At 44.0% G+C, this 19571-nt stretch overlaps 1 protein-coding gene across 1 annotated transcript in view; it reads left to right on the top strand.

The window, feature by feature from the left end:
* LOC124550620 (glycine-rich protein 23-like) overlaps positions 1 to 19195 on the top strand; it is a 75140-nt gene extending 55945 nt beyond the window's left edge. The window contains exon 4 of the mRNA XM_047125343.1: positions 19104 to 19195. Within this exon, the coding sequence (XP_046981299.1) occupies positions 19104 to 19195 (92 nt within the window). The remainder of the gene's footprint in view (positions 1 to 19103) is intronic.
* Positions 19196 to 19571: the final 376 nt, after the last annotated feature.

Below are 19571 nucleotides of genomic sequence, written 5' to 3'. Positions count from 1 at the left end.
TAGTGTGTAAGCTTAGGGACCGATGACCTCAGCAAAAAAATGGTTCAAATGGCTCTGAGCACTATGAGACTCAACTGCTGAGGTCATTAGTCCCCTAGAACTTAGAACTAGTTAAACCTAACTAACCTAAGGACATCATAAACATCCATGCCCGAGGCAGGATTCGAACCTGCGACCGTAACGGTCTTGCGGTTCCAGACTGCAGCGCCTTTAACCGCACGGCCTGACCTCAGCAGTTTGCTCCAATAAGACCTTACCACAAATTTTCCAAAATTCATGCTTCTTTCAGGTCGTCTTTCACTGGCGTGATCCATTTATTGTCTCAGTTTTAATATCATTCCTAATACATTTAGGCTCATTCATTTTTCATGTTATTGATATAATGATAAGGCTTTATACAAGAATTTATTATTATGGTAAATATGTTCTCAAAGAACTGGACGACGTGTTCTGCAGGTGTTCAATGCAGCTACGTTCTGTACACGACAAAAGTGTGCAAGATGCTGTTTTTTTTTTCACAGCCTGCATGATCTTTGCAGTTCGTGTTGGGAGCATGTTGGTATTATTGAAACGTTACGTCAATAACCTGCGCATTCATGAAATTTTGAATTTTTATATTCTGCAACAGTGAGACGATCATATCTGTGGTAAGGAAGAAAACCTTTCAGTAACTGACACCACTGTGCTACCACCTGCTGGATTATTAACATACCTATTCCTTTGGTGCAAGTTCTTTACATCGAGATGCATTCTACTATATCTACACCTATACTCCACAAACCAGCTCATGGCGTGTTGTGGAAGGTACTTTGTCCACCACCGACACTTCTCCACTTTTCTGTATTTTGGTTCTTTTTAGCCACACTACTTGGACGCAAAAATACGTCAGTTTACAACCGATTTCCCTGTGTGATGATAATCTATAGATCTTTTTTATGATGGGAACATAGTATACTAAAGAAGTAGGACACACTGGGAATGAGAACACCTTCTGAAATCATATTGATATCAAATTAATTATGCAAATTAATTAATTTGATCTATTAATTACCCCCATCTCCTTGATGACGTCATGAGTTTTTCCCAGACGACATGGATCCCTCCACCACAACCCCTCTGCAGACAAAATGGTGGTTAATTCAGTATTCACCAGGAATATCAAAAAATTGCTTAGAAGCAAAAATTTCGTGTTAAATTCAAATTTTGCACGTAAATTCAAATGCTAATTACATTGTATTGTAGTAATATTTTCTTTATCTATAGAAATTCAATTTGCATATCATCTTTGGAATTATGGTAGCACAATCCAACATGACCTACCCAGAATACTGGTGCAGTCTAAATCCCCTCTTCTTATTGGGAGAAGTAGCTAATCAAATCATTTGCAGTGTATCGAATATTAAATCAAACAATTTCTGAGATAATGTTTATTTATGTAAGCAATTTGCAGAAGCCAAGGCTTGCAGAATATTGTTTATTTAACCAATTTGAGTTGGGCATGGTAGTTGTCATTGATCGAGCACTAGACAGTAGCTCCTTCCAGTTTCGTCACTAACTCTTGGAAGTGGAGAGAATATTTTTCGCTATTAGCCTAGCACTAGAGAGTTGCTTCAGCAAGTCTAGCCATTAGCCCTATATGGGTAGGATGGGTAATAAATATGGGATACCAATCTATCACTGAAGTACACGCAACTAGCCTCCTACCAATCTACTAATGAATAGTTGCTGGGGGGGGGGGGGGGGGGAATAAGGCTGGGTAAGAGCATTAGAACAGCGTTACTCTGTCCTGGTGTGGCTTCTTTTTAATGACACGCTGTAAATCGAACTATCCCGACTTCATGGTGGTAGGTATGTACGTGCTTGAGTTCACTTTATTATGAATAAACATCTGGCGTCAACTTCTTACAACTGTCTATAAGTCCATAAGATACCGCCAATTGGTGGAACAAGGTATGTTGTCCGAGTATCAACAAACTTGGTGCCTTATACAGACGCCATGTGAGAGGTATCGTTCTGCCCAGAGTTCTTACGTGGTACACCATGTTACGCAAAGTGTCGACTTTGTTGTGAAGGGTGGTCATCTGTTTGGGAACCACTTTAAGTACTGTATCCATATGGAGGGCAGTATGCAAGTCAACGATGTGATTATAGTGGTATCCATCTGTGTACCATATTTTGTAAAATTTGCAGAGGGCCAATTTGTGCCGCGCTGGCAAGGCTCCAGACCGAGCTACCATACATTATAGTAGAGAGAACCGTCGCCTTTTATAATCCAAGCTTTGCTGTGGTACTGGGGTCAGTACGCTTGAAGAAAGGGAGATGTTTCTTGGCCATACCGAAAAGCTTCCTTCCTTAAGAGAGTCAATTCCTTTAAGGAGATAGAACTGTTTGTCCATAGCGACCTCCGGGTAGCTACTTGTTGCCCCCCACAAGATATCCCGCCCCTGCAGTCTCAGGTTTGTAGGCATCAACGGGAGTTTCTTGCTGAAATAGATAGCTGTCATCTTTACGGAATTTCGTTGCACTTCATTGGTCTTTCACCAATCGGCTGTGGCATCGAGTCGATATCAAAAGCGTCCAGTGTTGGTGTGAATATATCTTCCGCAGCTGAAAATAGCCGTATCATCCGCAAATTGTGCCAACTGTGACAGTTGGCATGTCATTTTCAAAGAGATTAAAGAGTAGTGGGGATAAAACGGATCCTTGAGGCAGTCCAGCCTGAGGCAGTCAGCTACCAGACGATCGGCACTCCGTTGTAAAAATCATCTTTCTGTCTGTCAAAAACTACCTATTTCACATAACAATTGGGTATCGACATCACCTTCTTATAAAGCGTTTCAATTACTGAGAAGACCGCTACTGTAGCTGAAGCTCTGCTGATAGTTTACATTTGAAGCCATGCTCTTCTGCCCTGAGCGTACCATCCGCCACCAGTGGTTCGAAAACGCAGGCCTGGATGACTCTGTCAAAGGTTTCGCCCAAACAACTCAAAATACTAGTATGGCTATAAATCCGTGCCCCTGTATACAGGACTCGTGCAGCAACATCATCTGGTAATAGAACACATTTATGCCTATTTACGAATGGCAAGTCACACCCTAGCCAACAGAAACACAGGAAATATATTGTATGATATTTTTTATGAATGTGGTGCTCATTATCTTAGCTTGAACATGTGGTCTCAAGACGAAAAAGAAAGGCTGACCAGCCACCTCCAGTCCAGTCCAGCGCCACATATCGAGTACCTGAAGAGACGACCAGCTAGGAAGCAGCCTCTAACGACAGCCGTAAGATTCGACATTCAGTCGCCCGACACCTTCGGGACCACTCCTACCGCGGGCCGAGGCACAATGCCTCGTGCTTGGACGAACTACACTTCCACCCCCGCCATACACACCTCAGTTTAAAATAATCCACATTACCCATCTGGAGCGCGGTGTTGTGTGTCAAATACACCTCAAATTTCTTACGCAATATGCAGATTCCTTCCTTTAATAAGAGTGCTTTTCAAAACACAGAAGAACATGGACCACTCACGCTTTTTCACGTCGTAAATGTAATGTTACTTGTTGTAGAAACCCTGTACAATAGTATGGCATAGGGTTATTTCATCGAAGTACACTACTGGCCATTAAAATTGGTACATCTCAAGGATGACGTGCTACAGACGCGAAATTTAACCGACAGGAAGAAGATGCTGTGATATGCAAATGATTAGCTTCTCAGAGCATTCACACAAGGTTGGCGCCGGTGGCGACACCTAAAACGTGCTGACATGAGGAAAGTTTCCAACCAATTTCTCATACACAAACAGCAGTTAACTGGCGTTGCCTGGTGAAACGTTGTTGTGATGCCACGTGTAAGGAGGAGAAATGCGTACCATCACGTTTCCGACTTTGATAAAGGTCGGATTGTAGCCTATCGCGATTGCGGCGTATCGTATCGCGTTGGTCGAGATCCAGTGGCTGTTAGCAGAATATGGAATCGGTGGGTTCAGGAGTGTAATACGGAACGCCGTGCTGGATCGCAACGGCCTCGTATCACTAGCAGTCGATATGACAGGCATCTTATCCGCATGGCTGTAACGGATCGTGCAGCCACGTCTCGATCCCTGAGTCAACAAATGGGGACGTTTGCAAGACAACAACCATCTGCACGAACAGTTCGACGACGTTTGCAGCAGCAAGGACTATCACTTCGGAGACCATGGCTGTGGTTACCCTTGATGCTGCATCACAGACAGTGGCGCCTGCGATGGTGTACTCGCCCACGAACCTGGGTGCACGAATGGCAAAACCACATTTTTTCAGATGAATCCAGGTTCTGTTTACATCATCACGATGGTCGCATCCGTGCTTGGCGACATCGCGGTGAACGCACGTTGGAAGCGTGTATTCGTCATCCCCATACTGGCGAATCACCCAGACTGATAGTACAGGGTCACCTCTTGTTCGCATTTACGGCACTTTGAACAGTGGACGTCACATTTCAGGTGTGTTGCGACCCATAGCTCTTCCCTTCATTCGATGCCTGCGAAATACTACATTTCAGCAGGATAATACACGACCACATGTTTCAGGTCCTGTACAGACCTTTCTGGATACAGAAAATGTTCGACTGCAGCCCTGGCCAGCACATTCTCTAAATCTCTCACCAATTGGAAACGTCTGGTTAATGGTGGACGACTAACTGTCTCGTCACAATACGCCAGTCACTTCTCTTGATGAACTGTGGTATCGTATTGAAGCTGCATGGGCAGCTGTACGTGTACACGCTATCCAAGCTCTGTTTGACTCAATGCCCAGGCGTATCAAGGCCTTTATTATGGCCAGAGATGGTTGTTCTGAGTACTGATTTCTCAGAATCTATGCACCCTAATTGCGTGAAAATGTAATCACATGTCAGTTCTAGTATAATATACAGTATCTGTCCAATGAATACCCGTTTATTATCTACATTTCTTCTTGATGTAGCAATTTTAAGGGCCAGTAGTGTATTTTCTCATTAAGTAGAAAAATATCTTGCGTTATCAGCTTAATATTTGTCACGTTCCACATCACATTCCTGTAATACCCAACTCATTTTTACCTCATGATAGAGTGATAAGAGCATGCTCTACCTCTACCATAGGACGTCTCCTCACTTTCGAACTCACTTAAAGCAAACAAATGCCTCATGAGACACAAAGTCTCTCAAGGTAACAGCACAGAGGACTTGTAAATATCAGTTTTATATTACTATCACTTTATATACTCGGTAATATAGCTATTTTATTACGATGGTCATCCCTTCCTGTGTAGGTGGGACATTTAAATTTCGTTAGAAGATTTCGCCGCAACGAAATACTGCCTGATCAGCGCTCCAAATCTCGAATCATCGCTTCCACCAACCAGCGGCACGTCTTTGATAACAAATTTGTTGGCAAATTGATTACACTGATCATCAGAGTCCCTGTGCATGTTGAGTAATTTTTTCCTGCAGTCAGATTACTCTCGGCTTGTAACCGTTACAAGCGTTTCCGTCACGTCTCTGGAGGCTTTCCTTCGATACCAAAGGTGCTGGCAAACGTTGTCAAAAAGCTGAATACACTCAACGCTAGTTGCGTTTTGTCTCTCGGTTGCCTTGTCATGCTGGTGGAAGTAAGTCACTTAGAGATCTGGTATACTGCTCCCGAATTAATCAACCTGACACCTGTCAGTCTATGGCGTCAGTTGGATGTTTATCTCTCTTTTCCATCCCAACGACGCCTCCGCCACTGGCCGCGTGAATAGCTGCCGCGTGAGGACTGTTCCGTTCCCAGCAGACACTGCGCCGCTCGTCGTGTTGGACAGCTGTCAATGATTCCAGACTCGCAAAAGTTGTCCTATCCTCCTCAGAAGGTCAGGGTGCTTCCCGCTGGGATAAATACCAGGATGTTGTACAATATTCTCCCCCTCATCTCTTCTGCAAATCGAAACGTTCTGAGACATGGTTACGAAATATCCAAGAAAGGGTGACACAGTCTGCAATACCAAGATACGTGCCTACTGGCGGCCAAATGTATTCGGTCCTAGGTTTCGCTCAGAACACAGCCCCATAGAAGCATTGTTATTGACTCCCACCAAATTAGTGGGCAGATGCTTCAAGAACTCAAATGGGAATCCCTGGAGGTGATGCGATGTTGTTTTCAAGGAATACTAGTGAAAGCCAACAATTGATGCTAACTGCAGAAGGATTTAACTGCTGCCTACATACATTTTCTGTATGGACCACGAAGTTGAGATATGAGAAATTAGCGCTAGAATGCAGAAGTAAAAAGAGTCATATCCTCTCTAGCTCTATTTGCGAGTGGAATAGGAAATGAAATGACTAGCAGTGGTACAAGGTACCTCCCACCACACACCATACGATGGCTTGCAACTTGATAAATTGTTTTCTACTGTAAAAACCTTGGAGCAGGGTATAACTACAGCAGTGTACGCAGCCATACATTTCCCTTTTCTGCCGTGACTTCGAGGTCTGTGTCAGGTGTAAAACCACATTAACATGATTTGATCCACTGGCTCTCGCAGAAAGGTGGACATTACATGATGTAAACTATGCTGCTCCCACAACACATATGATGGTTGAAATAAAAGAATGAGGCGACGATTCTTATTGACCAAAATGTGGGAAACATCGCAACATTTGGAAACCGGAAGGGTTTGTGGCATAGATGAGCGTTTCTAAACAGCTGTCCGAAGGTGATGACCTATTTAATTAATCTCATTTTCCGCAGTGACAGGGCATTAGACGTTTCGGTGTTCCATTTTTCAGAGACCAAGAGCGTTGATATTGCAGCAATGTATCCCATAACTGTTTTGTTGCTAGTCTTCACCAACACTCTCTCCATCTCAAACAACAGTTGTTCGTCAATCATTATGTGATAGTCAACAGCGTAACACTGGTCACTTGCGATGAAAAACACAACCATCCATAAGGAATGATGTACTGTAATAAGCCCGCCAGTTGATCTTACGATCAATTTTAGGAATTTTATGGTTTCTCCGTAATTTCACCACCAGCCAATGACACGGTAGGATGCTTGACAATTTCTGTATCATCGCTAAATAACCCTTCCACCATTTTGCGAGTACCGTGTACCAGATTGAAAATGTAGATGGATGACTGTGCTGTGCATTCATTCGTGGTTAATTCTCGGACATAATAGACAAAACTATATCAGACAGCGTCTTATAGCGATGCAATTATGATATCTACATATATCTAGCATTACGATCATAGTCCTGAATTTAAGATTCTGACTGCCCATTTTTCCCCTATGTGGATGGAAGCCACAGAGTATTCTCTCACTCAGAGGTTAAAGTAGTAGGTTGAACGATCTGTCCATAACTGCTGTTCAGCAGAGACTGTTCCACACCAATTTTACTTACGATACCAATCCAAGTGCTGTGGTGAAATAATAGACAGTTTAGAAGAAGCGTGTGGTTTATGCATTGTGAACCGCCACACGACCATAGTTTGAAGTACATTACGAAAAGCAACTGTGATATCAGTTCTGTGCTATTGTTGTAGTGTCTGTGGTCAGTACCACGTAGCTGTTGGGAAGAGAGAAACGATCGTAGAACATAAGGCTGCACAGTTCTGCACTTAAACACGCTACAATGTTAAAGCCATAATGTTAAAGCCATGTGGTCGCCGAAATATTAGTCGTGCAGATGGCAACACAGACCGGGACAGGTATGCCCAACATCTGACATCCATCCGCCCACCAAGATTTCTGCTGCACTCCCCTACCTTGCCAAACTTTAGGATGATAAAATTACTCACATCAGTTCTACTCTATAAAATGACTGCCAGCAATGGAAACTACACGTTACGGGGGAACATACAAATCATTACCTCCTACACCAAGCAAAAATATCAATTCTCTGTTATGCATGTGCAATATAGCTTTCTGGATGTGTATAGCGCCCACTGTTCACATCCGATGATGGTTCAGGAATTATGCTATGCTCACATCAGTTCTACTGTATAAAATGACCGCCAGCAACGGAAAATGCACCTTATGCAGAAACAGACAGATACATAGCAGTCACGTTTCACACGTGATATTACACACCGAGCTTCACCAACTCCGTTAACAGGACAACTGTCAATGTATACACAGGTTTTTCAGTAACTCACAAGTCACTGTCAGTGACTCAGAATCAAAGTAGCTATCAAACCGACGACTCATATAAAGGAAGTGGAGTACTTCGCATGCATCTGCGCTTAAATGAGGGTGCGAAATAGGTTTTCAGTCGGTTTGGTTGACACGAGTCGACACATGCGTTGGAAGTCTCCTGTTGGCTGTGGTGTGGAGGTGTTTGCTGTTAACGATTGCAGGTAGACAGCGCTCTATCTCACATACATATCAAATTTCTATAATACCATCAAATTCAGCGTGTATTCCTACCACCTCAGTAGAGATACTGCAGAATGTGTTTTTTTCCTTTTTTTAAATTCTGCATCATCTGTTCCGTAAGGTAGTTGTTACAAGGAATACATGGTCGTAATTGGTAGACAGGACAGAGAAGTACATTGTAAATATTGTTTATTGGAGTTTAAAACGCTGGGGCAATATTGTCACAGAGTGAAATACACGATCTATGTCGCTATATAATGCAACCCCAAAGCTGGTAACACAATAGTCTTTGTCTAAGGAGAATGTAAAAGTTTTTCGTAATCACATGTCGGGGCAGTTTATAGACATCAGTAACGTGGGTGGCTACAGACAACCTTTTGGTCGCACCTATTCTTGTGATCTGTCATACATCAATTTGTTACTCTACATTTATAGGTCATCCACGTCAAACTGTCTATTCCAACCATATATCGTTGTCCATGATTACATAACTGTTTCCTTGGCTTTGCTATACTACGCCTGCCTGGATGGTTATCAATCGTATTGTATAGTGTACTTCTTGTCCAATGTTGCTCTTATTGCATGACAGATCGCAAATCCGCCTCTTCAGTTATACAGAACATGTTAATTTTAGATTCTTACCGCTTTTGGATTAATTTCTGCTTACAGCCACGTTCACTGTGATTGTGTGTGTGTGCTTATTTGGGTAAGTGCGTGAGTAAGTGTGTGTACTTGTGTTCTACAGTCTAGAGCTGAATTTATACACAGTTTGCAGCACGATTTAAACGGCTATCTAAACTGTACTCACAAAACACTAAACATATTGTAGTACGCTTCTTATGGACTCTGCTTTAGATGCGTAATGAATATGATAATCATCATCATCATAGTTGAGTATTGTTTCCTTCAAAGGCAGTTAACGTATAGTATTGTGCCCTGCCAAGACGTATGCTACCACTCAACAACTGGTGGTCAGATCCTGCTAATGATCTGTAGCTCCCCTGCTGTTGGGTTTCAAAGGAGCTATCAAAAAAAGAGCCTCACCATTGTAGTCTGTGTTTGCGATTTTCCTATTAAAGTTCGCATTATTAGTACCAGATAGCACGGGAAGTAATGTGTTTTAGGTTTAATTACCCTGCCTGTACTCAAAGCTTTATTAGATTCAGTGGAGGTAAGTATAATACCACATAACACTAAAAAGGTCATTTTATTCAGTGTAATTGTTTGCATTATTTATCGCACAACATTTATTCATGTGTATGCTTTTATGTACTCAACGTTCCTTTGCCAAAAATAGCTACACGTAGTCTCTCTCGAGTAGCGAAAACGGTGCCATTTTCTGTCAACTCTCAGAACATACCTTCTCAACACTAGTCAATTTTTATGCAGACAACTCAACTCCTTTTGTGGAGGAGTACTGACGGAGAAGTACTAGCCACGAAATTCCTCTCCTCAGTGCTGCAAGCCGAACACCCAAAATTTATTTTGCAGACAACTTGTCCATATCGCGACTGTAATTGCAGCACAGGGGTCCACCAAGGATCTTCCTGTCGTATTACCTAGATTAGGCACTACTGACGCAAGCGTCCGTTGAAGGCGTCTATCCTCCACGTTACGTGCTGTAAGCTAGCAACAGAAGCAAGCAGTTAAATAGATGCTGCATTGTTCCGTTGCACTCCATGACATGTATAGAACTCTTTCGTATTGGCTGTCGTCGGATACAAGGGAAATCAACATCATCGATAGCTTCCAGAACCACAACAAGGAGTATTAATCCATTTCATAGAGTAAAGTGGGTCAGTGGGTTATTAATTATTATAGTGATTGGAAGTGCGATTGCCTCTAGGACATCCACGTAAACTATTTACGTAAAAGACGCTAACTGCTTAAGGAAGGGACAGAAGAAACGAAGGTAGGTGTCAGTAGAGACGTAACGTTGTTTTAGGGTACGGGAAGGTAGCAGCTGAGGTTATCTTCATTCGGTGGTTACGGAGTCGGTAACGGGATGACTTGTAATTTTCACATGTTGGACGCTGCTGTTATACGTATCTGTTTGCTTGTAGGATGTACCGGCTGCTAATAACCATCATTTTTTATATAGAGCTAATGGAGTAACAGTATTATTTCTGACTCGTGGTCTGGTGTGATCATTGGGCACTAGACGTGTCCACAGGGCTATATTGGGCTCGTATCATAGAAAGGAAACGGTTTACGATTGGAATAGAGATAGCTCAGCGTAGGGTGACCGGGGAGAAGTATGTATGTCTGACAGGACGGAAAAGTGAGCGATCTAAGGTTATCGCCCGTTTTTAAGTGCTGAACGTTCTAGTCTTAAGAGTGTGTGTTACGTTCTCTCTTTCTCTATCTCTCTCTCTCTTACCGAAACCTTCGATGCACCGATTATGGAGTCTAGAACAATACTTTACACATGATAGATTGGATGATTTGCTTAAAAATCTACCGAACTACGTTGTGTATAAATATCACTCCGTTCTTGTGTTCTTGTTCTTCTTAACTGTGTGCTATTAAATTAAGGCACTTTGAGATGTGTTACTATAGACCTATATGGTGTGCTAAGCTCCAAGACCTGGTTACATGTCGAGAAATGTGGTGCACTTGGATGGGTTAGGACTAGAAAAGCTCTATTCAATCAAGAAAGATGGAGTGTAGATGTATTCGTCTGCTCGGTTGAGGAATAATTGGGTAGCGATGTTGCGGGGTAGGTAGGTCAATGCTGAGGTGAGGATGGTCTTTTAACGTAAGAGGACTAGATAGCTCTGTGACCGCCATACGCAGAGAGATTGATCAAGTGCTATCCGCAAGGTCTTAGAAATATGTATAGCGGTCTTTGGTATAATTTGATCGTCTTTATGTGTGCGAGAATTAAGTGTGAATGGACGTGCTGAACAGTCATCTATGAATGGTCGCAATGATACTTGCAAAGTAGAGGATGTATGGTTTAGCTATGATACTGAAACGGTCTAAAGCGCTGCAGCCGTGGACTGCGAGGCTGGTCCCGGCGGAGGTTCGAGTCCTCCCTCGGGCATGGGTGTGTGTGTTTGTCCTTAGGATAATTTAGGTTAAGTAGTGTGTAAGCTTAGGGACTGATGACCTTAGCAGTTAAGTCCCATAAGATTTCACACACATTTGAACATTTTTTTGATACTGAAATTAAGAAAACAAGCTGTCACATGATTGGCCAGTGTTGGACATACTGTAAAATTTTTCGGGATATCAGCTGTGATAGACAATATTACATTAGATCGGTGGTGTCTCATCCATTGCACCTGTGCATTGGGTATGACATAATCATTGACTGACAATGCTTGCTTGAGTGGGGGGAGAAGTTTTGGTTGATGGACCGCAACTTCCAGGATTGCTAGCACCGAAAACGATGATCCTGTACTTGTGTGCAAAAATGACCAATCACTAGAAATGGAATGCAGAGTTACAAACTATTCGGTCACTGCGACATATGAGTTTAAATCTAGAGATGGTCAATCACTAGCGAGGGAAGTCGCTACAACGCCAGCAGGCTCTTCTATTTTCCTTGTGTTGTGGCTGTCCCTTATTTAAAATCATTCAATGCTATGCTATCGACTGTAAGAATATGATTTATAAGTTGCAATGTATAGTTTCCTGTGAGAGGCAGTGCATCAGTCAGTGTTAATGTCTGTTTAGAATCAGACAATTACTTCGCAGTCGCGGCAGAAAGACGAAATCCTCGGCAGTGTGCAAAAGCATGTTAGAAAACACTGTTTGAACGAGGGCCAGAGGCAGCTTCTCATTCGCTTAGAGTATGGGTGATCAAATTTTAAAGGGGTCTCTGCAGCGTGTGACGTCAAACTCGGCAAGTTCCAGCGTGTCCAGCTAAAACATGTTTACGACGTGGGGTTGACTGCTGGGCTCGCCCTCCACGCTAGTGGCCGCCCGCCTCACGTGACAGGCGTAGGCAGTGTCTCTGCGCGCTGGCCAGGGGGTGGCGAGGATTTGAACTAATTCAGTTGGAGCGCGGACGCCGTGGTGACTGCACTGTGATATCAATGATGTGTGTGCTGGCTGTGTTGGAGAACAAGTGATGACCGTAGTGCTTGAAATAAAGTCTTCAGTCCCTCCCCCCTGCAAAATCAAAGGACGTGACTTACGTTACTATAAGAGCAGTTTATTATTTGATGCGATTATGTTAGGCTACCAGTGAAAAAAGATAAGTGAGGGAGAAAGTTCGTACGTGTGATCAATTATGGTGTTGGGATTTGAAATTGTGATAGATTTTTGTTATGGATGTAAGGAAAATGTCTTTCTCGCCGAGGAAATCGGACATCTTGAATAAATAATAAATGATAATAATAGATAGAAGTACAGTTTTCGAGACATTATCGTGTTGGAATTTGAATTTAGCGCAATTTTCTAGTGGATGTAGGTCTATAAAAACAAATAATAATAATAATAAATGATAATGACTGATAATAAATGATAATGAATGATAATAAATGACAATGAATGATAATGAATGTTAACAACTAATAATGAATAATAATTAACAGAAATAAGGTTTTGCAGCCATTATCATGTTGGAATTTGAATTTGGAGCAATTTTCTAGTGGAGGTAGGCCTATAATAATGAATAATAATGAATGATAATAAATAATAATAAATAATAATGAATGTTAATGAATGAAAATCAATAATAATAAAAAGACAAGTACAGATTTGCATGTATTATCCTGTTGGAATTCAAACCTCCCACCATTTTTTCTTCTGGTGGCTTAGGTTAGTGGAAGTAGCACAATTGGGCTATTTTCGCGCCAAAATTCAAAATTCCCGCCATTTTTTTTTTGAGGTTAGGTTAGCTGACATAGCACAATTCGCCTATTCTCCCGCCAAAATCCACCATCTTGGATGACGTCATCTGATGTTGCCAAGTCTACATGCCACCATCTTGGATGACGTCATCACCGCCATCTTGAATAAATTTCGCAACAATGCAGCGTGGCCTGGCACAGACTTAGTCCCCCTACTCTGGATGACTCTCTCAAAGGTTTTGCCCAAACAACTCAAAATACTAGTATGGCGATAAATCCGTGCCCCTGTATACAGGACTCGGGTAGCAACCCCATTTATACCTATTTACGAATGGCAAGTCACACCCTAGCCTACAGAAATACAAAAAATATATTGTATGATATTTTTTATGAATGTCGTACTCATTATCTTAGCTTGAACATGTGGTCTCAAGACGAAAAAAAAAAGAGCTGACGAGAAAGTTCCCGTCCAGTCCAGCGCCACATATCGAGTGTATTGTGTACCTGAAGAGACGGTCAGCTGGGAAGCACCCGCTAAAGACAGCCGTAGGATTCGACATCCAGTCACCCGACACCTTCGGGTCCACTCCTGCTGCCGACCGAGGCACAATGCCTCGTGCTTCGATGAGTTGCACTTCCACCCCCACCATACGCTCCACAGTTAAAAAAAATTCACATTACCCATCTGGAACGGGGCGTTGTGTGTCAAATACACCTCAAATTTCTCATTCAATATGTACACTCCTGGAAATTGAAATAAGAACACCGTGAATTCATTGTCCCAGGAAGGGGAAACTTCATTGACACATTCCTGGGGTCAGATACATCACATGATCACACTGACAGAACCACAGGCACATAGACACAGGCAACAGAGCATGCACAATGTCGGCACTAGTACAGTGTATATCCACCTTTCGCAGCAATGCAGGCTGCTATTCTCCCATGGAGACGATCGTAGAGATGCTGGATGTAGTCCTGTGGAACGGCTTGCCTTGCCATTTCCACCTGGCGCCTCAGTTGGACCAGCGTTCGTGCTGGACGTGCAGACCGCGTGAGACGACGCTTCATCCAGTATCAAACATGCTCAATGGGGGACATATCCGGAGATCTTGCTGGCCAGGGTAGTTGACTTACACCTTCTAGAGCACGTTGGGTGGCACGGGATACATGCGGACGTGCATTGTCCTGTTGGAACAGCAAGTTCCCTTGCCGGTCTAGGAATGCTAGAACGATGGGTTCGATGACGGTTTGGATGTACCGTGCACTATTCAGTGTCCCCTCGACGATCACCAGTGGTGTACGGCCAGTGTAGGCGATCGCTCCCCACACCATGATGCCGGGTGTTGGCCCTGTGTGCCTCGGTCGTATGCAGTCCTGATTGTGGCGCTCACCTGCACGGCGCCAAACACGCATACGACCATCATTGGCACCAAGGCAGAAGCGACTCTCATCGCTGAAGACAACACGTCTCCATTCGTCCCTCCATTCACGCCTGTCGCGACACCACTGGAGGCGGGCTGCACGATGTTGGGGCGTTAGCGGAAGACGGCCTAACGGTGTGCGGGACCGTAGCCCAGCTTCATGGAGACGGTTGCGAATGGTCCTCGCCGATACCCCAGGAGCAACAGTGTCCCTAATTTGCTGGGAAGTGGCGGTGCGGTCCCCTACGGCACTGCGTAGAATCGTACGGTCTTGGCGTGCATCCGCGCGTCGCTGCGGTCCGGTCCCAGGTCGACGGGCACGTGCACCTTCCGCCGACCACTGGCGACAACATCGATGTACTGTGGAGACCTCACGCCCCACGTGTTGAGCAATTCGGCGGTACGTCCACCCGGCCTCCCGCATGCCCACTATACGCCCTCGCTCAAAGTCCGTCAACTGCACATACGGTTCATGTCCACGCTGTCGCGGCATGCTACCAGTGTTAAAGACTGCGATGGAGCTCCGTATGCCACGGCAAACTGGCTGACACTGACGGCAGCGGTGCACAAATGCTGCGCAGCTAGCGCCATTCGACGGCCAACACCGCGGTTCCTGGTGTGTCCGCTGTGCCGTGCGTGTGATCATTGCTTGTACAGCCCTCTCGCAGTGTCCGGAGCAAGTATGGTGGGGCTGACACACCGGTGTCAATGTGTTCTTTTTTCCATTTCCAAGAGTGTAGATTCCCTCCGTTAATAGGAGTGCTTTTCAAAGACAGAAGGACGTGGACCATTCACGCTTTTTCACGTCGTAAATATGATGTTACTTGTTGTAGAAACCCTGTACAATACTATGCCGTAGGGTATATTTCCTCTAAGTACACTATTGGCCATTAAAATTCCTACACCATGGGGATGACGTGTTACAGACGCGAAATTTAACCGACAGGAAGAAGATGCTGTCATATGCAAATGATTCGTTTTTCAGAGCATTCACGCAGGGTTGGCGCCGGTGGCGACACCGACAACGTGCTGACATGAGGAAAGTTTCCAAAAGGTTTCTCATACACAAACAGCAGTTGACGGCGTTGCCTGGTGAAACGTTGTTGTGATGCCTCGTATAAGGAGGAGAAATGCCTACCATCACGTTTCCGCCTTTGATAAAGGTCGGATTGTAGCCTATTGCGATTGCGGTTTATCATATCGCGACAATGCTGCTCGCGTTGGTCGAGATCCAATGGCTGTTAGCAGAATATGGAATCGGTGGGTTCAGGAGGGTAATACGGAGCGCTATCTGGAACCCGACGGCCTCATATCACCAGCAGTCGAGATGACAGGTATCTTATCCTCATGGCTGTAACGGATCGTGCAGCCACGTCTCGATCCTTGAGTCAACAGTTGGGGACGTTTGCAAGACAACAGCCATCTGCACGAACAGTTCGACGACGGTTGCAGCAACATGGACTATCAGCTCGGAGACCAGGGCTGCGGTTACCCTTGACGCTGCATCACAGACAGGAGCGCCTGCGATGGTGTACTCAACGACGAACCTGGGTGCACGAATGGCAAAACGTCACTCTTTCGGATGAATCCAGGTTCTGTTTACAGCATCATGATGGTCGCACTCGTGTTTGGCGACATCGCGGTGAACGCACATTGGAAGCGTGTATTCGTCATCGCCATACTGGCGAATCACCTGGCTTGATGGTATGGGGTGCCATTGGTTACACGTCTCGGTCCCGTCTTGTTCGCATTGGCGGCACTTTGAACAGGTTTTGCATTTTTAACATTTTTTCCGCAATTTCCCCACCAGCCAATGACACTGCAGGATGCTTCACAATTTATGTATCATCGCTAAATAACATTTCCACCACTTTGCGAGTACCGTGTATCAGATTGAAAATGTAGATGGATGACTGTGCTGTACATTCATTCGTGGTTAATTCTCGGACATAATAGACCGAACTATATCAGACAGCATCTTATACCGATGCAGTTAGGATATCTAGCATTACGATCATAGTCCTGAATTTAAGATTCTAACTGCCCATTTTTCCCCTATGTGGGTGGGAGCCACAGAGTATTCTCTGAAGCAGAGGTTAAAGCAGTAGTTTGAACGATCTGTCCATAACTGCTGTTCAGCAGAGACTGTTCCACACCAATTTTACTTACGATACCAGTCCAAGTGCTGTGGTGAAATAAAAGACAGTTAAGAAGAAAGGTGTGGTTTATGCATGGTGGAGCGCCATACAGACTTAGTTTGAAGTATATTATGAAAACCAACCGTGCTATCAGTTCTGTAGTAGTGTTGTAGTGTCTGGGGTCAGTACCACGTAGGTATTGGGAAGAGAGAAACGATCGTAGAACATAAGGCTACGCAGTTCTGCACTTAAACACACTACAATGTTAAAGCCATAATGTTAAAGCCATGTGGTCGCCGAAATATTAGTCGTGCAGAGTGCAACGCAGACCGGGACAGGTATGCCCAACATCTGACATCCATCCGCCCACCAAGACTTCTGCTGGACTCCCCTACCTTGCCAAACTTTAGGATGATAAAATTACTCACATCAGTTCTACTCTATAAAATGACTGCCAGCAATGGAAACTACACGTTACGGGGGAACATACAAATGCATAACACACACCAAGCTTCACTAACTCCGGAAACCGGTCAACTGTCAATGTACACACAGGTTTTTCAGTACCTCACAAGCCACTGTCAGTGACTCAGAATCAAATTAGCTATCAAACCGACGACTCATGTAAAGGAAATGGAGTACTTCGCATGCATCTTCGCTTAAAGGAGGGTGTGAAATAAGTTTTCCGTCGGTTTGGTTGACACGAGACGTCGCACATGCGTTGGAAGTCCCCTGTTGGCTTGGGTGTCGAGGTGTTTGCTGTTAACGATTGAAGGTAGATAGCGCTCTAACTCGAATCCAGATCAAATTTCTATAAAACCATCAAATCCACCGGGTATTCCTACCACCTCAGTAGAGATACTGCAGAATGTATTTTTTTTTAATCTTGCAGCATATGTTTTGTAAGGCAATTCTTACAACGAAAACATGGTCGTGATTGGTCGGCAGTACAGAGAAGTACATTGTAAATATTGTTTGGTGGAGTTTAAAACGCTGGGACAGTATTGTCACAGAGTGAAATACACGAAGTATGTCGCTGTTAAATGCACCCCAAAAACCGGTAACGCAATAGTCTTTTTTCTAAGGAGAATATAAAAGTGTTTCATAATCACATGTCGAGGCAATTTATAGGCATCAGTAAGGTCGGTGGCTACAGACAACTTTTTGGTCGCACCTATTTTTGTGGTCTGCCATACATCAATTTGTTACTCTACATTTATACGTCATCCACGTCAAACTGTCTATTCCAACCGTATATCTTTGTCCGTGATTATTTAACTGTTTCCTTGGCTTTGCTATGCTACGCCTGGATGGTTATCAATCGTATTGTATTGTATACTTCTTGTCCAATGTTGCTCTTGGTGCATGACAGATCACAAATCCGCCTCTTCACCTATACAGAACATGGTCATTTTAGTTTCTCACCGCTTTTGGATGAATTTCTGCTTACAACCACATTCACTGTGATTGTGTGTGTGTGTATTTGGGTAAGTGTAAGTCTAGAACAGGATTTTTCACACAGTTTGCAGCACGATTTAAACGGTAATCTAGACTGTACTCACAAAACTCAAAGCATATTGTAGTACGCTTCTTATGGACCCTGCTTTAGATGCGTATTGAATATGATAATGATGATCATCATAGTTGAGTATTGTTTCCTTCAAAGGCAGTTTACGTATAGGATTGTGCCCTGCCAAGACGTATACAACCACTCCACAAGTGGTGGTCAGATCCTGCTAATGAACTGTACCTCCCCTGCTGTTGGGCTTCAGAGGAGCTATCAAAAAAAGAGCATCACCATTGTAGTCTGTGTCTGCGATTTTCCTATTAAAGTTCGCATTATGTAGTACCAGAAAGCACGGGAAATAATGTGTTGTGGGTTTAACTTTTCTGCCTGTACTCAAAGCTATATTAGATTCAATGGAGGTAAGTATAATGTCACATGTCACTTACACACTTAACGATAGGAAAAGTAATCTTTCCAAGAATCAGTATTAAGTATCAAGTTGATTTGTAGCGTAAAATGAAATACAACGTAACACTGAAAAGGTCATCTTATTCAGTGTAACTGTTTGCATTATTTATCGCACAACATTTATGCATATGTATGCTCTTATTTATAAACCACACTTTTCTTAACGTTCCATCGCCGAAAATAGCGACAGGTAATGTCTCCCGAGTGCGAAAACAGCGCCATTTTCTGCCAGTTCACAGAACATAGCTTCACAACACTAGTCAATTTTTATGCAGACAACTCAACTCCTTCTGTGGAGGAGTCCTGCCGGGGGAGTACTAGCCAGGAAATTCCTCTTCTTAAGAGCCGTAAGTCTAACACCAAAAATTTATTTTGCAGATAACTATCCACATCACGGCTGTAACTACAGCACAGGTGTCACACCAATCAATGAATTAATCTCAGACCTCCTGTGCACGAATTGTCTGTGAAAACAGCAGTAGTTACTGCACACACACCACACACGCAGCTACATGACGGTGTTACACATGGGCGGCCGACTGGGACGCGCCAGCTGCGGGTTCTCAACACCCGATCACAACAGGCGGAGCGGCCAGCAGAGAGCCAGGGAGACGCGCACATCGACGCGCCACCGACTCTGGCGGGTGACACCCTGCTGATCCTGCTGTGGCTGCGGCTTCGTCTCCAGCTGTTTCTGGATCCAGCACTCCAGCTTTCCCTCGACCCAGTCGTCCAGCTTCCTCTGCAGGTATTCGGCCAGGTGGTTCGCCAGCTGGTTCTCGAACTCCAGCTCTGGCCACGGTCCCATAAGAGTTGCCACTTCGTCCCATATGTCCATCACCGCCA

This window comes from Schistocerca americana, chromosome 9 (genome assembly GCF_021461395.2).
Source record: "Schistocerca americana isolate TAMUIC-IGC-003095 chromosome 9, iqSchAmer2.1, whole genome shotgun sequence".
Classification (NCBI taxonomy): domain Eukaryota; kingdom Metazoa; phylum Arthropoda; class Insecta; order Orthoptera; family Acrididae; genus Schistocerca; species Schistocerca americana.
This window is presented reverse-complemented; position numbering and strand designations above follow the sequence as displayed.